This window comes from Syngnathoides biaculeatus, chromosome 13 (genome assembly GCF_019802595.1).
Source record: "Syngnathoides biaculeatus isolate LvHL_M chromosome 13, ASM1980259v1, whole genome shotgun sequence".
Taxonomy (NCBI): domain Eukaryota; kingdom Metazoa; phylum Chordata; class Actinopteri; order Syngnathiformes; family Syngnathidae; genus Syngnathoides; species Syngnathoides biaculeatus.
In genome coordinates this window covers 21,512,971-21,531,606 of record NC_084652.1, presented here as the reverse complement: position 1 = coordinate 21,531,606, position 18,636 = coordinate 21,512,971, and the positions used below count along the sequence as shown (strand labels likewise).

The 18,636-nt window shown below is 41.3% G+C and overlaps 2 protein-coding genes across 3 annotated transcripts in view; one reads left to right on the top strand and one right to left on the bottom strand.

Moving 5' to 3' along the window:
* The window catches only part of LOC133510551 (nucleoprotein TPR-like), an 88,364-nt gene extending 76,957 nt beyond the window's left edge, over positions 1–11,407 (top strand). The window contains exons 47-55 of the mRNA XM_061838589.1: positions 774–973; positions 3,289–3,360; positions 4,562–4,653; positions 4,801–4,913; positions 6,399–6,497; positions 6,582–6,720; positions 10,496–10,623; positions 10,862–10,975; positions 11,087–11,407. Coding sequence (XP_061694573.1) covers positions 774–973; positions 3,289–3,360; positions 4,562–4,653; positions 4,801–4,913; positions 6,399–6,497; positions 6,582–6,720; positions 10,496–10,623; positions 10,862–10,975; positions 11,087–11,136 — 1,007 coding nt within the window. The 3' untranslated portion in view covers positions 11,137–11,407. The remainder of the gene's footprint in view (positions 1–773; positions 974–3,288; positions 3,361–4,561; positions 4,654–4,800; positions 4,914–6,398; positions 6,498–6,581; positions 6,721–10,495; positions 10,624–10,861; positions 10,976–11,086) is intronic.
* Positions 11,408–12,478: 1,071 nt separating this feature from the next.
* Positions 12,479–18,607, bottom strand: LOC133511453 (uncharacterized). 2 transcript variants are annotated; one of them, XM_061840386.1, is made up of 3 exons: positions 18,398–18,607; positions 18,006–18,188; positions 12,479–14,503 (listed from the first exon to the last, which is right to left on the bottom strand). In XM_061840386.1, the coding sequence occupies exons 2-3, from the start codon at positions 18,169–18,171 to the stop codon at positions 13,254–13,256; spliced, it is 1,416 nt and encodes a 471-aa protein (XP_061696370.1). In that variant the 5' UTR covers positions 18,172–18,188; positions 18,398–18,607; the 3' UTR covers positions 12,479–13,253. The 2 variants fall into 2 exon arrangements, with proteins under 2 accessions (XP_061696370.1, XP_061696369.1); XM_061840385.1 differs by lacking the exons at positions 18,006–18,188; positions 18,398–18,607 and adding an exon at positions 15,568–15,927.
* Between the last annotated feature and the right edge of the window lie 29 nt (positions 18,608–18,636).

The following is an 18,636-nucleotide window of genomic DNA, read 5'->3' as shown; positions in this document are numbered from 1 at the left end:
CATGTTTCTGGTGAATAAATTGTCGATATTTACACAGAAGAGTTTGAAAGCGTATAAAAGTCTGGATCCATACAAATACCTCGTTGCTGGATCTGTTCTCAATCAGGAATAAATCCCACATAGTGATGGACCCATTCAGATTTTTTTTCAATACAAATACCAATATTAAAATAAATGACCCCTGGTTTTACACAAACTTGTATTCATCGACTATGATTGGGGAAAAAAAAATTAGGACAGGGAGTTGTCTCCTCTTTACACTGAAGCGCATTGCTCCCACACGCTTACCTCCCTAAACCTCTCTTGACAGATGGTTTCTTATTTTTTTTTAAATAGGCATTGTTCTGGAATGAGTAAACTTGGCATTATAAATGCTTCTTGATAATTCCTACCTGCAATTAAATGATAGGCGTGTGTATTTCGTTGGGCACCATCTATCGCGTTTAATTACCGAAATCCATCGATCTTTTCTGGTCTTTTCGCTGGTATTCTATAGAATGATCTATTTGAAGAACTGTCTCGTCTACTGTGACAACCAGCAGCACAACAGGTCTCGGGCATTGTGAAAAATCTGCTCCGGTTCAATGACTTCTGTACTGCCGGGCAGCTTTGTTTGACCGGCAATACGGCGCCGTAAAAATGGTGACGTTACGTGCACGATCTCTATACTGGCAGGCCGGTTCTAATACACATACACATCTGATATGGTCTCTGCCCACGATTCTGAGTTTGACATATACTATATGTCTAAATGAATCTGTCATCTCGTCCAGGTGAAGTGAGCAGCAACGCCGAGTCGGAATCCCAAAGAGAAGCTGTCCACATCCCCCCGACCCCTTCCCCTTCAACACCTTGCCCTTCCTCTTCTTCTCTCACACTTCGCCTACCCCAACCTCGAAGGCCCCCACACTCTCTTCCACCGCGACTGTACATCCAACCCCCATCTTCAGAGCTAGGACCCCCCCACATGCAGGTAAATATATCCCTTTAGGTGGATGTAAAGCAGAAATAACATGTAACATCCTGATGATCATAGGAAATGGCAATATGCAGGCCTGTTGATGAGACCGAATACCTCAAAACTGGCACGCGGAGTTCTGCAACTAGTTTTCATGAGTGGCTGACGGTCAGCCACAAGTTTTATTCCATTCCAAAATTCGAATTGCAGGTCAACGACCTAACAGTCCATCAGAAATACCATATTGTATTAAATGTTTTTGCAACAAAAACAAATGTTTCCGGGTATCATGCGAAATTCAGCCAACCGCAAAGTCAGAATTTATATACAGGACAGGGTGTGCTGTACTTAAAACATCTCCATTGCTAAATAAATGAGTGCAGTCATGGGTAGGGCAATCTTTGCCAAGAGAAAATTATTTACGAGGATATTGAGTTCTGTACAGAACATAGTTGTCATGTATTTCGAGTAAATATTTGTAAGGAAAACATTTCTAGGCCATGAATAATACTGTAATTTCTTGTGTATTATGCACTCTGGTATAATGCACACCCAAAATCCATCCATCCTTTTGCTACCACTTATTTGTAAATCGGGTCACGTGGGGTGTAGGTTTGGCAGGGGTGCACAAACTTGCCAGTCCACAGCCACTTCATCCAGCTGTTCTGGAGATGCGTTCCCAGGCCATCCGAGAGAATCCCCTCCAGTGTGTCCTGGGTTGTCCTTGGAGTCTCACCCTGGTGGGACATACCCGGATCACCTCATCAGAGAGACTTCCAGGAGGCATCTGAATCAGATGCACCAGCCGCCTCATATGGCCTCTACATTGAGATCCTCCAAAATGACCGTGCTTCTCACCCTTTTGCTAAAGGAGAGTCATACATTTCACGTCATTTTTATTTACGCCGCCATACTGTCGGTCAAATAAAGCATTGTTGAAAGTTATTTCTGTTGAGACAAAATGAAAATTTCTGATAGCACAACACCCGGAGTTTTGTCCGATAGTATTAAATATTTAGAAGGTGATAATAAATGAAGTTAGGTGGAAAAATTAGAGGCACTTGGCATACTGGACCCATATTTAATGCCAAACTCGATGTTTTCACTAATAAGAAATTAGATAATAAGAATAGATAAGAATGACTCCGTGTCACCCGGAGCCATCCCACAGCACTGAGCAACATCAAAAGTTTATTTTTTGTATTGCCTAATGCAGAGGTATCCAACTGAAATTCATGGTGAGCCAGAATTAAGAATTGGGACAAAGTCACAGGTCATACTTGAAAATTGACTGATTGTGCATATTTTCCCTTCTCTGCTTCTTTTCGCCAATAAGAAATTTGACGATTAATTCGCTTCCCTGTCTTGGACAACTGGTATCTGGTGAATAAGTTGTCGAGATTTACACAGAAGAGTTTAAAAGCGTATAAAAGTCAAGACGCATACAAATACTTCGTTGCTGGATGGGTCAGATCTGTCGTGTCCTGTAGAATTGAACAAAGTAATTATTATCTTGTGATGGCAAAGGTAAGTTGAAACTTGCAATACTAGATCTTGTAATGCATAACTTGCATAAACCATGGCATTTGATCTAGCTATGACTTTGGACTAAGTTATTGCCGATATAGAAGGCCTTAAGATTTTTTAAAAGTGACAACAAATCTAACTGGAGTGTCTTAAGATCAGACTTTATTACATCTGTAACGAACAAAGTATTCTTAGATTGATGTTGGTGTTTTTGAAATAATATAATCATCCATATCCCATTTTGTGTTAAAACTTGACCCCAGATTAATGTTACAAGATATACCCTTTTTACAATGATTTGCACAACTGGTCTCAGGCATTGTGAAAAATATGGTTAGGTTCAGCGACTATAAATTTTATTGTTCACCCACTGCTGAGCAGCTTTGTTTGACTGGCAATATGGCATCGTAAACAATGACGTCACGTGCACGAGGTCTATAGGCTATGTTTCTATTTACTTTGTTGGGAAAAGGGTTTCATAATTGCAAGTTGATGGAAAACTAAATATCCCACCATGTTTCCCAGAATTTCACATGAAGAAATTGTACGGGAGGATTGTGTTTCAAATGGATACTGTTTTCTTTGTTGCGAGTTCATACAAATTTGACATTTCAGCTTGTTTATATTATATAGTGGGATGGCCATGTTGATCTGGCTTGAATCTAAAATGTTTGCACATTGTCTCGATTGCATCCGGCTTTGGTCTTTTGGGCACATAGCATTCATATATGGTTCCACGTACTGTCCATTATGTTTCTTCGATAAAATTGTGAATTTATTTTGCGTCTCTTTGTGTCATTCAGAGACAGTCATCTCAACTTCGACGACAATCAGTTGGCCGAGGACCACAGCTGACTCCCGGAATAGGCAGTATGGTAAGGTTTTGCCGTTGTTGCAGTCCAGTGTAGAACCTTTTTGAGGTGATGTCTGTATTCTTTGTAATGTATGATGTAATGTACTATGTTACTCAGCTTCCAGCATACTGTATATGTGATGAATTTAACAAATATTAAGATGCCTGAAAAGGAGGAAAAGTGTGCTAGTTCCCATTTTTAAGAACAAAAGCAATTTGCAGAGCTGTGGGAACTGAAGAGGAATATGTTAGAATAGTACAGGACATGTTTTTCTGCCAGCAGAACAGCAGTGAGATGTGCCGTTGTTGTGTCAGAAGAATTTAAAGTTGAGGTGGGACTGCATCAGGGTTCCACGCTGAGCCCCTTCCTGTTTGCGGTAGTAATGGATAGGCTGACAGACGAGGTTAGACTGGAATCCCCTTAGACCATGATGTTCGCAGATGATATTGTCTCTGCATTGAAAGCAGGGAGCTGGTGGAGGAACAATTAGAAAGATGGAGGTACGCACTGGAAAGGAGAGGAATGAAGATTAGCCAAAGTAAAACAGAATATATGTGCATGAATGAGAGAGGCAGAGGAGGAAGAGTGAAGCTCCAAGGAGAAGAGATAGCGAGGGTGAATGACAGAAGAGTCTCTGCTTGGATGAAGGACAAAGTTTATTAAACGGTGGTGAGACCAGTCTTGATATTTGGATTAGAGATGGTGGCGCTGAAGAGATGACAGGAAACAGAACTGGAGGTGGCAGAAATGAAGATTTCAAGGTTCTCTCAGAAGTGAGTAGGTTGGATAGGATTAGAAATTAGTTCATTAGAGGGACAGCCAAAGTTAGATTTTTTGGAGACAAAGTTTGAGAGAGCAGACTTCGATGGTTTGGATATGTCCAAAGACCAGAGAGTGAGTATATTTGTAGAAGGGTGCTGAGGATGGAGCTGCCAGCCAAAAGAGCGAGAGGAAGACCAAAGAGAAGGTTGATAGATGTGAGGGAAGACATGAGGGCACTTGGTGTTAGAGAGGAAGATGCAGGAGATGGATTTAGATGGAAAAAGATGACACACAATGGCAACCCGTAACGGAATAGCCGAAAGTAAAAGAAGATGTAAAGAGTTTGTTGTTGTTGGAAATAATAACTACAGTACTTAAATTGTTACTGAATTCTTAAATATTATGTAGTACTATTAGCAACAATACCTAAAAGTGCATTTTTTTTGTTTTTGTTTTGCAGCAACATTTCTTTGACGATGATGACAGGATGGTTCCAAGCACTCCTACCTTGGTTGTCCCTCACCGTACTGATGGCTTTGCTGAAGCTATACAGTAATGAGAACTCAGCAATATTTCTACATAGTATTTCTGACCGCAGTAACAGTTTTATACCAGGGCATAGATTTTATTTATTAAGTTTTACTGAATTTATCCTCCTAGAGCCAAATTTCACCGCCCATGTCTCTCTTGTCACCTCAGCTCTCCTCAGGTTGCAGGTCTGTCCACAAGGTTTAGATTTGGACCTCCTGAAGATCTGCTGCCTCAGACCTCAGCATCACACTCAGACCTGGGACAACTGGCCTCTCAAGGAGGTGTGATGCACAACAAATTACAGTTTAATACAATTTGGCACCTGTCAGTTGATTTGATCTTGTCTGAAAACAGTAATGTAACTTTGGAGTGGAGTAAATCAACTCTGAGAAAGTTATCCGAGCCAACTGGCAAATGAACCCATCAGGTTTCACCTTAAACAACATACTGGTAGTGATGTAACAAGTAGCAAACACATGAGCCTGTTGACTCAGATTGCATTCAGCATATGTACTGTTTGAATGTCATCTGACAACCTCTTAAGAAGAATCGATTTTGCTGCAGCGACCTTTGGAAAATGATCACAGAAGTTATGGTTAAACCAAAAACTATCAAGACACACGAAGATCGCTGTATACAAGACACGCATCCTCACTACCTTGCTATACGACAGTGAGACGTGGTGTCTATATGCCTCACAAGAGCAATGGCTCAACGCCTTTCATCTCCGCATGGAGTGACTGTATCAGAAAGAATGAGGTACTCTCCTGCGCAAATTTACCAAGCCTATTCACCCTTCTCTGTGAGTGTTGTCTCTGCCTGATGGGATACGTCTATCAGATGGTAGATAGAAGAATATTGAAAGATATTCTCTATGGAAAGCTTGCATCCAAAAAATGGTTAATTATGTAAAAATGGGTTAATTATATAAAAGGAGGCCGGCCATGATGTAATGATTAGAGACTGTGGCACTAAACAAACAACAGGAAGGAGAACTGGAGGGGGCAGAAATGAAGATGCTAAGGTTCTCACTTGGAGTGAACAGGTTGGATTGGATTAGAAATTAGGTCATTAGAGGGACAGTCAAAGTTGGATGTTTTGGAGACAACGTTAGAGAGAGCAGACTTGGATGGTTTGGACATGTTCAGAGACAAGAGAGTGGGTATATTGGTAGAAGGTTGCTGAGGATGAAGCTGCCAGGCAAAAGCGCGAGAGGAAGACCAAAGAAAAGGTTGATGGATGTTGTAAGGGAGGACATGAGGACAATGGGTGTTCGAGAAGAAGATGCACGAGATAGACTTGGATGGAAAAAGATGACACGCTATGTCGACCCCTAATGGGACAACCCGAAAGGAAAAGAAGTATAAAATGAGGTTCCAAAATTCTGAAAAATAGCTCGAGCTCTAGAGCTCTCGGATGATGTAGGCTTGTGTGTTGAATGTCCTGAAAATGTGCCTTCTCTTCACCTCTTTGTCATATACGTTCCTGTGGCTCATACAGTATCTGTTGCTTGATCCACAGGCTGAATAATGTGTGCCCCTGTGTTTAATAAATAGTTAACTTTCTTTGAAGTGTCTCTGATGTGTGAACCCATGTGCAGCATACGAAGTGGGGTCGTGACAAATTGCTCGGCACTGCTGCCACTCAGCGAGCAAGTTAGCTCACTAGCAGGCCAACTGGCTGGCTGGTTTGTGGGAGCTCGCTTAGTGGCAGAGAAAACAAAGTTATCAGTGTTCACAAGGTCTCACCTTCCATTGTGTGTTTAGGTCTGGGCATGTATGAGTCTCCACTGTTCCTTGCTGCTCATGAGGAGGATGGAGGAGGAAGAAGTGTCCCCACAACACCTTTGCAGGTGGCTGCACCTGGTGAGTGACACGCATGTACACAAACACACACCAGTATGTATCAAAGAAGAATCATTGACTGTGTACCTTCACTTTATATGGCAGTGACCGTCTTTACAGAGTCTCTGCCCTCAGACAGCGTGGACAACATGGCATCCCAATCTGTTCCCATGGTAACTGCCTCGACGGGGATGTCTGCGCCTGGTGAGGATGTTGATGAGGTCTTCATTGAACAAGAAGAAGGGTGAGCTACTTTTGGAAAGTGTATTGATGATGACTTACTCCCCCTGCGATTGTGCTTCATATCTATGTACTGTATTGGTCATTTTCATAAAATTAGATCAATAATGGGAAAGACATGCCCTACTGAATTTCCTTTTTAAGTTCCAGTATTGTAACTGTATATAAGTATTCCAATTATTGGCAGTTATTGCCCATCAAAACATCAAAAATGTTTGCAAAAAATAGTCAGAAGTAATATTTTCAAACTTCAAATGCCAAAATGTCTTTCCAATTAAGGGATTTTCACACTTGCACTTGGCAAGGCGTCTGACGGCCTTGAATTTCTCTTTTGTTGTATATGTGCTGAGGGGGGTGTCAGCGCATTTACACTTGAAGTAGGGGGCGTCTGAAGCCCGGTATTGTGCGGTATTGTGGAGCTTAGACGTCGTTATGTCAAAAAGGCATGGTGGAGTGATTTCTGAGTACAATTTTGGCAGATTTGTACTTTATGGTTAAGGTTTAACATCATCGCCCACCACCGTGGGGCACCTCGGTGACTATCCCTGGTAATCAAGGCTGTGGTGTCCTTGAGCAAAATACTAATACCCTCAATTGCTCTAGGGGTGCTTCAGCTGCTCCTTTCTGTAGTGAGTTAAAAAAAAAGTGTGTGTTTACTATGCTGGATAAAATGCAGAGAAAAATAATTTTTGTGCATCCATGCATACTTCTTAAAATAACCATGATTTTCTTCTAATTGTGGTGTTCCACCATTCTGAACTTTTGCCAAAAGAAAAATAATATACTGGGACATCTCTGCAGCTGGGAGCTGTGGTGCCTTGTGAAAGTATTCAGCCCCCTTGAACTTTTTAAGAAGGGGGAGCGGAGGGTGTGTTTCAACTAAAGGGGGATCACACTCCTGAGCCTCCCTGGTAATACCTATTCAGGGGTGCTGGAGAGGAGGCGCCGTCGGGAAGTCGAATCTCTGATTCAGGAGAAGCAATGTTGTTTTCGTGCTGGCCGTGGAACAGTGGACCAGCTCTACACCCTTGGCAAGATCATCAAGGGTGCATGGGAGTTCGTCCAGTCTACATGTGTTTTGTGGACATGGAGAAGGCGTTCGACCGTGTCCCTTTGGGAGTCTTGTTTGTGGGGGGTTCTTCAGGAGTATGGGGCACTGAACCCCCTGATACGGGCTGTTTGGTCCCTGTACGACTGCTGTCAGAGTTTGGTTTGCATTGCCGGCAATAAGTTGGACTTGTTTCAAGTGAGAGTTAGACTCCGCTAAGGCTGCCCTTTGTCACCAATTTTGTTAATAGATTTTATGGACAGAATCTCTAGGTGAAGCAGAGGTGTGTGCCCGATTTGGTGGCCTCAGTATCGCATCTCTGCCCTTTGCAGATGATGTGGTTCTGTTGGCCTCATCAAGCCGTAATCTCCAAAGCTCACTGGAGCGGTTCACAGCAGAGTGTGAAGCGGCTGGGATGAGAAACAGTACCTCCAAATCTGAGACCATGGTCCTTTGTCGGAAAAGGGTGGGGTGCCCTCTCCGGGTTGGGGATGAGATCCTTCCCCAAGTGGAGGAGTTCAAGTGGTGTCTTGTTCCCAAGTGAGGGAAGAATGGACCAAGAGATCGACAGACAGATTGGTGCAGCATCTGCACTGATGCGGACTTTCTATTAGTCCATTGTGGTAAAGCGAGAGCTAAGTCGAAAGGCAAACCTCTCAATTTATCAGTCTATCTACGTTCCTATCCTCACCTATGGGCACGAGCTGTGGGTTGTGACCGAAAGGACAAGATCCCGGATACAAGCGACCGAAATGAGTTTCCTCAGCAGGTTGTCTGGGTTCTCCCTTAGACATAGGGTGAGAAGCTCGGTCATCCGGTTTCCAACAATAGTAAATAAATATTACAAAGTTGCAGTCCACACTGGGCAAATCCTCCAGACTTCATTCAAGGTTGTTGGTTTACCATTTCCAAATACGGGATGGCCGCTCCCCATTTCTGTCGTTGTCGTGCTTTGACACAGGAGGCTTCCTCACAGAGCTAAGTGCAGTGTGAAAAGTGTGTGAAATGAAGTTTTACGATATGGATTTTCTCTTACTTCACTGGAGACAGCCTTATAATTTTGCAATACACCAGTGATATGTGCACTTAAGGGCCACTGTCATGAAATGGATGATTTTTAGTATGTTATTAATGAAAAACTGCAGCCAATATGGGCCCACATGTTTTTTCACCACAAAACATGATTTTGACGTATACAGCTTTTTGTAACTCCCGCCATGAAAATCCTCTTGAAGGATTTGTTTTCGAGAAGAAGCAGAAAGTCATGTAAAGGACAAAAGCGCCCCCAAGTCGACTTGTTTGTTTCCATTAGTTTTACCTCCAGGAAGGTAGCTCGTTGTTCCTTCGTGTTAGCCAAAATGCCGCCTTGTTGCATTGCTGGACATTGCTTGAACACTCGGGAGAATGGATTTACCCTTCATAAGTTTGCAAGAGACCCGGCTCGTCATGAAAAATGGATTGCACTGGTGCAGAGGAAGAGAGCTTCATAGGTTCCAAATGACAGGTAGGTTTGTATACAGCTACTTTAAAAAAATAGTTTGAGGCGGACCATGTAATCGGTTTCTCATAACATAACAAAAGATCCGTGTACAAAATGTGTCGATGTGTGTATCGGACAGCATCAGGCTGCTGCATCGGTTCGCCAGCGAAGGCTGCGCGTCGCGCTCACAGATGGCGGCGGCTCTGACGAACGCCGCCACAATGCAGCACTCAGCCGCATGAGATGACAACGCAGTAAAGCGCCCCGGCACGACAGTATTGTTCACTGCAGACTGCGGCGGCTGTGAACAACCCCCTAGAGCAGCCCGGCTCGGCTCTGTGATAAGCCACTTCGGCGCTGAAAATGAGCCACACTGGCCAGCTGCGATGAGCTGCGAGGGCTCATCTCCGCCGTGGAAGTGGATCGGGCGGCGATGCGGTTTGGCCGTGATCGCATATCATCTGAATATGGCTCGAAACAATAGTGTAATATTCCTCCTGTAACTTCACTCGGTTGTGTGGTGTTCTTTTCGAAAAGAGCTTCGTGTCAGAAGGGGCGTGTTTGACTCCCATAGTAGGGTGCACCGCATTTTCATTGGCGAATGTACGGGTGACGTCACGGACAGAGGATGCAGCCAATATAGCGACCACTTGGATGTCGTACAATGACAGCTCACATTTATTTTTTCGTATAGACATGGAAGTGAATAATGTTATTTATTTTTCATTACAATATCTATTTTAGAATGTTTATAGGGATGACACTTGACCTTTAAGTGCAAGGATGAAGTACCCATTTTGCATTCACACAACAGCAGACACCAAAATATACGTATGGTTGTTTCTGACCTATGAATGAATTTGTGAAAATGTCATATCTATTGCACACTTTTACTCTTATGACTGTACAAAGAGGAGCGTGTAATGGGTTTACTGAGTAATGATTGTAATTTACGAGATTTTTATGTAGCTTTGTCTTTAGTGTAATGCACTTTTGTCCTTACGGTTATAACAAGTATTTCAGGGGGATACAACAATTTGCTCTGTCAGTAACAGATGCCTCTCACGCTGAATTACTAACATTTTAAATCATCAATACCCATATAAAACCAGGACGGGCACCAACCTTTAAAAAAAAAAAAACAAAAAAAAAACACATTGTTTTTTTGCGTGTTTTGTGTTTTATGTATTGATGAAATTTTATAAAAAATGTCATACATCAATGCTTTATAGCTTCATTTTTGTCTCGTAGTCCTACTGCTGAAGTTTCTTTAGACAGCCACGCTGACATGGAAACAGGAGGACAGCAGAGTGAAGATGCATCACTTCCATCCACCAGTCAAGACCCAGATTCCTCCACAATTTTCAACACATTGAGCAGTAAGATGTTTGACAAGACGCAATTTGAAAAACGTTCTCATTACTGAAAGCACTCCTTACAAGTTAAGAATCAGTCCCATTGGCCAAATATGTAAGAACACACAAGAAATTTATCCTCCGTAATGGGTACCACCCTAGTATGACATACATCAACATCACAGGAAGTCTGCAACCCAGTGACTGTGACATTAGGAAAGTGTTGTCATTGTCTTCCTGTCTCCCCATCTGCTATTTGCAGACACTAGTGGTGTCACTCAGAGGCGCACAGTGACCAGTCAACCTGTGATGAGCACCCCACTCAGCAGAGGATCCAGAGGAAGGGGCGAAGGACGCATGCTGATCAGCCGCAGAGGTAAGAAACTGAATGAAGTGAAGTGGGCAACTTTAGAGATGGGCTAAACCTTACTAATAATCTTATATTGCTTGAATGCTTTAAAACCTTTGTTTGTTGTCTTTGTGTCAGGGACAATTGGTCGCTCAAGAGGAGGATCAGGGAGAGGGAGTGCCAACTAAATATCAGTTCACTCAAACCACACCTGCCATCCAATGAAGAATCAAGACAAATACATTATGAGGATCAATGTATTCTTGAGTTTGTCACGCTATTGACAAATTTGTGAGATCATATGTGATCTTTATTGTATATTCAGTGGTCTTGTGATTTTGGCATCAGAGCCAGTGTTTTTTTTGTGTGCATTGTTTAATGCTTTGCAGTTGTTATAATTTTATTAGTCCTATTTTATAAAAAAATACCATGATCTCCTAATAAAATTTATAACAAGAAGCACTGTTTTTGAACTGAGTCATGTTTCGCTTTTAAGGTACAGATAAGGGGCGTTATTAAAGCCATCTTGGTTAGGAAGCAGTTCTCTCCAGTGCAGTCTCTTCTGGATATTTACTCAGAATATCTCAACCAAATTGTTCGAGTTTACTTGCTGATGACCCAGTGAAGGGGCTGATGGTCCACGAGCAGGAGACAGCACCTGGAAAAAAAAACAGATCTGGACTCTGCATGATACATCCATCCATTTTCTTAGCCGCTTATCCTCACGAGGGTCACAGGGTGTGCTGGAGCCTATCCCAGGTGTCAATGGGCAGGAGGCAGGGTACATCCTGAACTGGTTGCCAGCCAATCCCAGGGCACAGAGAGACAGACACTAGTCACACTCACAATCACACTTAGGGGCAATTTAGAGTGTCCAATTAATGTTGCATGTTTTTGGGATGTGGGAGGAAACCGCAGTGCCCAGAGAAAACCCACACAGACATGGGGAGAGCATGCAAACTCCACACAGGGAGGGCTGGGAATGAACCAGGGTCCTCAGAACTGTGAGGCCAACGCATTCCAGCTGATCCACTGTGCCGCCTGATGTATACATACAGATGTCAATAATTTAAGGATCAAGAGAAAAGAATGCTATAGGATTTTATTGATTTTTTTTTTTTTTTTTTTTTCAGCAATAAACTTAATGGACTGTGGAATGATTTTAGACTCAGAAAAGATGTAGCGCTTGTGCCAACTCGCAGAGCTGATGTGACTGGGGTGGGAAGTTCCTCTAGTAAATAAAAAAAAAAATATTTTGCCAGATTTTTTTACTGTACATAGAATTACTCCATAATATTATCCTCCTTTAAAACAACAAATGTTACTTTTCTAACACCAGCTAGATGTATATTACCAGCCTGGCCATGAAATCTGGGTTTCATGCTGCCTGTATATAAGAGTGATGGCGGGCATGTGAACCACTGCATTTTCTCTTTGACAGGACAAAAGGATCATGAGGGACCTGTGAAGTTGGACACCAGCTACTTAGGTCTACATACAGTTCTGTGAAAAAGTATTTGACCCTTTTTGAATTATATTTTTGCATGACTCCACTTTTAAGATTATCAAACAAATGTACATAAATAGATAAATGTAACCGAAATTAAGTTAAATTCTGCTTTTATATGATTTAATTCATTAAGGGAAATAAGGTTGTGGCCCTGTGAGTGAAAAGTAACTACCTCCCTGGTTAAATCATTAATTAATTAATTCAATCTACAAATCACTTAAATGTGATTTGTTCCGACAAAGACATGTCAGACAGAAGAGCTAAATCAACTACAACAAAATGACACTATACCAAAAAAGTTCCCGTACAGTTGAGAAATAATTGACATGAGTCTTGAAAGAGTTACAAAGGCCATTTCTAAAAGTTAACATTCCAGCAAACCATTGGGAGCGCCATTATCCTCACATGGAGAAAACATGGAACAGTGGTGAATCTTTCTATGAGAGGTTATCCCAACAGAACAACAATGACACAAAGAGAGAAAATGTTTTTGTAAGTGATTTTAAATTTTTTAGTATCTAAATCATTCTAAATGATGTAAATATTTGCCAATATATCAGTTAGTGCTGTATAACTAAGATTGAGTTCTTTTCTGTTTTGTATTCGTTCACCTTACTGTGATTGTGTGGAAAAATAGATTTTCATACTGCAGGTATTCCTCACCCCAAATGCCATAACTTATATATTATATCATCATGATTCATACTTATTCAAAGAAAGCAGTCAGATCAGTGAGAAAATGTTGCTGGTAATTACGTTCATAGCACTTTATTGACTCCTGCTTACAGCAAAATCTCAGTCTGATGGTACAATGGGTGTCGAAACATTACAAAGAGCACTCGCTACTCTAACTATCCTATCCAGTGTTGTGTGACATCCAAATTTTTTCATATATTCTATGGGTATGGTAGATTCCAAAATGGAATATTTCTGTTTCAGCATCCCAATGACACGCTCGACGTGTATTCGCACATTGTCAATTTCCCTATTTTTTCCTAGTTCTGAGGGGTCAAGCTGGGTTTTGCCTTTTGTGAAAGCTGGAATATCAAGCGTAGCACCATGGGCAGCCAATGAATCCTTTATATCAAAGCCCCTGTCTGCAAGGACAACATCTCCTGGGAGGAGAAAATTAAGAAACCCACTTTGTTCTGTTACATATTTATCTGATGTTCTACCACCCCAGCCCTTACTGACAAATGAGATGAACCCTTGTGCGGTGATGCTTATCAAATATTTCACTGTATTATGAGATTTAGAATTGGAGTAGGGGCTCTGGGCTCTTGCTTTCAGGTCACTGGGTCTTTCAAGGCATATCTCGAACCAATCAATTATTGAAATACACTTTGAGTAATTGGCCAGTCTAAAACACATTGGCATAGAAAGATGAACCTGATCTTTGTCTGGCCAGAAAACTAGTGCTGGAACTAACTTACAGTTCATCACATTAATTACATCCAGGAAAATTATGGAGAGAGTCAATGCATCCGGTCCATAGATATAGCTCAAAAGAACATAGCTCAAATTGAATCGCAACCTCAATAGAGTCATCATGAATTGTTGAGACTTTGATAAACTTTTGTCTTTTAAAAAAGGTTCTGTTATTTGGAATACCTCCATTAAGACTGTGTAAGAAGCTATTCCTGTATATTGCTTGACTTTTTTATCACTACCTTGCAAAGATGCAATGTCAAATAAATACTTCTGTTGAGCAGATTTTAGCTTCATGTTCTCAGATCGGAGTTGTTGACATTCTGTGATCATTGCATCAATAGAATGAGAGGTTAAATCAGTCTGTGTCTCAGTTCCCGTTTCTTCGTCATCAGGAAAATTGAATGGATTGTTCTCGGAGGAAACACTGGCATTCAGATTTAGAAGCGAAACAGCTGCCTCTTGCCTTGATCTCTCCCTTGCATGCCTCTCCTTTGTATTATTCCTCCTCTGGAAAGTTTCTACGGCTGATATAGCTTTTCTTTTCCGAGGACTTTTTGTGTGTTTGAAAACACTTGGTATGAAGTCAGGTGACAAGGGGTCATCACTTTTCGACCCTGCAAAATGAAAAGAATCGGACTTCAGTTTGAAAACAATGTAATTTTATCAAAATATACAAATGATCCATACACATATAGACAGTTTTCGTCTCGTGACCTCATCCGGGGACTGCTTACAATCGCCGAAATGTTGGATGGGTTTACTCTATCGCTTTTGCATACAGACCTGAGTTACACAAATGTTCGTACGACTGGTAAAAGTGACGCATGATGGCTAAAAAGAGTCCGGAAAGGTATTGGGGCTCTTTAGATGTTGTTTCAAGAAATCATTACGACAAGAAATGTGCTTTCATCGATAATATCGACCCATATGCCTCGAACATACACAAATGGAGCAAGAATTTCGAATGGTCAGGGATGAGATTTTCCGCCGATCAGCGGATTTCCGACTTTTTCCAGACCAAAATGACCATTCTCGAGATAAGCGCAAATCCGTTGAGAAAATTTCAGGGGTAGGGTATCGTGCACCTGCCTCTCGGTGGTGAGCTGCAAGTTCAGCTTAGTGCTAGCACAAGCACGACTATCATATGCAGTTCTAATTTGCTAATTAATTTGTGGTTAATCGAGTTTCACCATTGACATGTACATGTTCTCGGTCCTCAGAAATCGCAGTGTAACTTGTTAGTTAGCCAAGTAATGGTGCGTGGGACTTAGCGAGAACTTGAATTGATCCATCCAAAATGGCGACCGTTTTGTAAACCGGAAGTTATGTGACGTCAGATGAAAACTCCATAGATCCACATAGATACAATAGCATCGTAATTGGAGTCATTCAATATAATCAATAGAAACTGGAATTGGCTGAATGATCACTCTGCCCAGAGGCTAGATACAGTCCCAATCAAAATATACAATCTCCGTTGATCTGTTCTCAATCAGGAATAAATTCCACATTGTGATGGACCCACTCAGATTCGTTCAATACAAATACCAATATTTAAATAAATGACCCCTGGTTTTACACAAACTCGCATCCATTAACTGTGGCTTTGTTCTCAAATGAGTCAATTTGGCGTTAAAAATACTTCTTGATGATTGAGATTGAGAAGAATAATTCCTACCTGAAATGAAATGATCGCTACATAGGCGTGTGTATTTCGATGGGCACCATCCATCCCGTTTAATTGCTGAAATCCATCGATCTTTTCTGTTCTTTTCAGCTGGTATTCTATAGAACGATATCTTTGAAGAACTGTTTCGTCTATTGTGGCAACCAACAGCACAACAGGTCTCCGGCATTGTCTAGTCCGTTTCAACGAGTCCCGCGGTGCCGAGCGCCTTTGTTTGACCGACATTATGGCGCTGTGGAAACGGTGGCGTTCCGCGCACGATCTCTATGAGGGATTTCAGGGAAGTCATTGTAACGCGGAAGTCGGCAATGACGGGGGAACGCCGCCTTTGTCATTTTCTCTTTAAAGTTGTGATTTTTTTTTCCGCTTTAAGCGACAAAGAAAGCTTCCAGTGGAGTTAAAAAGTGCTTAGTTACAGTGAAAAATTTATAAGGCTTTGGGTGATGTTGAGAGACGCCAATGTGGTTTGATAGTTTAGATAGAATAACTACATTACCCAACATGCTCAGTAGCCGAATATAGAGTATACAGAGGATACGGAAGTGGCCGTTACCCCCTTAACTATACATGGTCGCCAATTTGTGAGCAAATGTTGGAATCCTTGAAATATGTCTCGTCTATTTATTACATAAGATAACAAGACAACAAATATCGTGAAAATTTGGATCTAATTGGTGGTCTCGATGTCGGTGGCTTGATCAATGATCCTAACCTTCTTCCAGCCTTTCAATATCCAGATATAGTTAATTATTTGGTGTTTACATCAAGTGGCTACACCAGTGATTTCCGACCTTTATGGAGCCGAGGCACATATTTTACAATTGAAAAATCCCACGGCACACCAACAAAAGTAAATGTCACCAAAAATGGATCAATGAATTACTGTATGTACTGCCATCTAATAGAACAGGATTTTTTTGTTCTGTCTGTCATTGTGCCTCAATGGCATAGATGGATGACTAAAGATACATTATTTCTTGGAATAAATGTTTTTTCAAGCAATTACATAAAATTGGATAACTTCCCACGGCACACCTGAAGTGCACTCACGACACACTAAAGTACCCCGGCACACTGTTTGGGAATCACTGGGCTACACTGCAGAGGAGTTGAAATGTTATATTGTTCATTTAATTCAGCCACGTCACATGTCCCATAATAGTTATTTAGAAGTAAGCAAAACACATTTTGAGTTTTTAATCAGTCATGTCAGATTAACAATAAAACAAAATTAAGCTTTCCATAAGCAGATATAATTTACAGGTCTTGACAATCAATCAGTCAATTCCAACAGGTGGACAGAGATTAACAAGGGCACATCTTTTACAATCTTGTCAATAGTACAAAGACCATTGTTGTCCTTAGAAATTAGAAAAAAAAAAATCAACTAGAAGAGTGACCCAAGAATTAAGTATTTCTGTCTTACGCAGCCTATCACTCTTTCCACATGGATTCTGACACTGGCAATTTTCCTGGTAGTCTCTGTCTAGCGGAGATAGCTGACATTTACCTTTAGTGAAAGCTGGTATCCCAACATAGGCCATCATCCCACCAAGGGTTGCATTAATATCAAAACCTCGGTCAGTCAACACAATATCCCCTAGTAGGATGTTATTTAAAAAAAAAAAAAAAAAAAAAAACCAATTTTCAGTTAGTTGTTTATCACTAACTCAACCTCACTAGGCATTAGAAATGAATGGTACAGAACCCTGGGGAGTTATTCCAATTTGAAATTTTACAGTATTGTGGTGTTTGTAGGAAGAACAGGTCTCAGCACGGGCAGTAAGGTTTGAAGGGCGTTTCGATGAAAACTTCAAAACAGCATGTTATCACTGCACATTTTTTCCCCAAATTTCCTTCGAAACTGCATTGGCGTTGTTTTTTGTCGTACCTCCCTATCTGGTCAAACAATCAAGGGACTCAGACGAACAGGCATTATCTTGATGTAATCTGTGAATATGCGTGAAGCAGTGGCGTAAAAATTGTGCCAAACATATATGTGCGTTCATCTGAGATGACACGCTGTGGCGACAAGCCGAAAGAAGAAGAAGAAGAAGTGGCAGATAATGCCCCAAATGTGCATGCCCAAAAAGCTGAGAAAACATTCATTTGGAGCCAAGTCAATGTCATAATGAACATTTGAAATTTTGACAAAGATTTGCGTGATGGAAGGTGGGGAAGAAAGTAGTCAAATAATGTCATCAGAACAGTGAAGGTAGGCAAACCAGTGAAAAACAAAGCCTTGTCATCTTGCGCCTCAAAACTACTCTCAGTGTAAAGAGACAAGGATTTCGACTGTCCTTGAAGTTCAATATCTGTCCTCAAATTTTGTACCTCAGTTTCCATTGCACAAATCGCTGCAAATGTCAGCTTTGTTTGTGTTTCAGCACAACACATATTCCTCGCTCCAAAGTCCACCTGAAAACTACCTTCATCTGCATGAGAAGAGGATGCTTCTTCCAAAAATGCTGTCCTCTCAACTGTTCTTCTCTGGTATCCTTCATACAATTTAGCAGCTTTCTGTGTCTTTTCTGCTGTCTTGGTCTTGGGAACCATGTTGTTGGTGGGTGCACAAACAAGTTCATTACAGTCCATCAGGTCAGCTTTCTTCCCTGAAACAAAAAAGATGAAGTTATATTATAGTTTAAGCATTGATCCAATCTTGAAGATCTGAGTCAAATCATGGCAATACTATTGATATTCACTCAACGTTGAGAATGAAGTTGAAATGTAAAAACACACCAGAAATTTTAAGTTTTAAAATTTCAATGGATTTATCTACTTTGAAGATCTCTACAGTAACAGCTGAGTTGGTGCTTACCCGATAGGAAATGTGATGAGCAAATCCGTACGTTGTCTCATTTTCCCCGTGAGATCCTGGCTTAGGTTGGCAAGCCAAAGCCTACGTCGTTCTTCAGACAGTTTTTTTTTATTTTATCGCCTTGATTTTTGATGATTTTCGGCAGTCTGTAGAACTGCAGGTCGCTATTAACGCTCTGCTTGTTGGTACATTCTATCACTTGAGAAACCTTTACCATTTTCCGGCCGGAAAATTGTCGT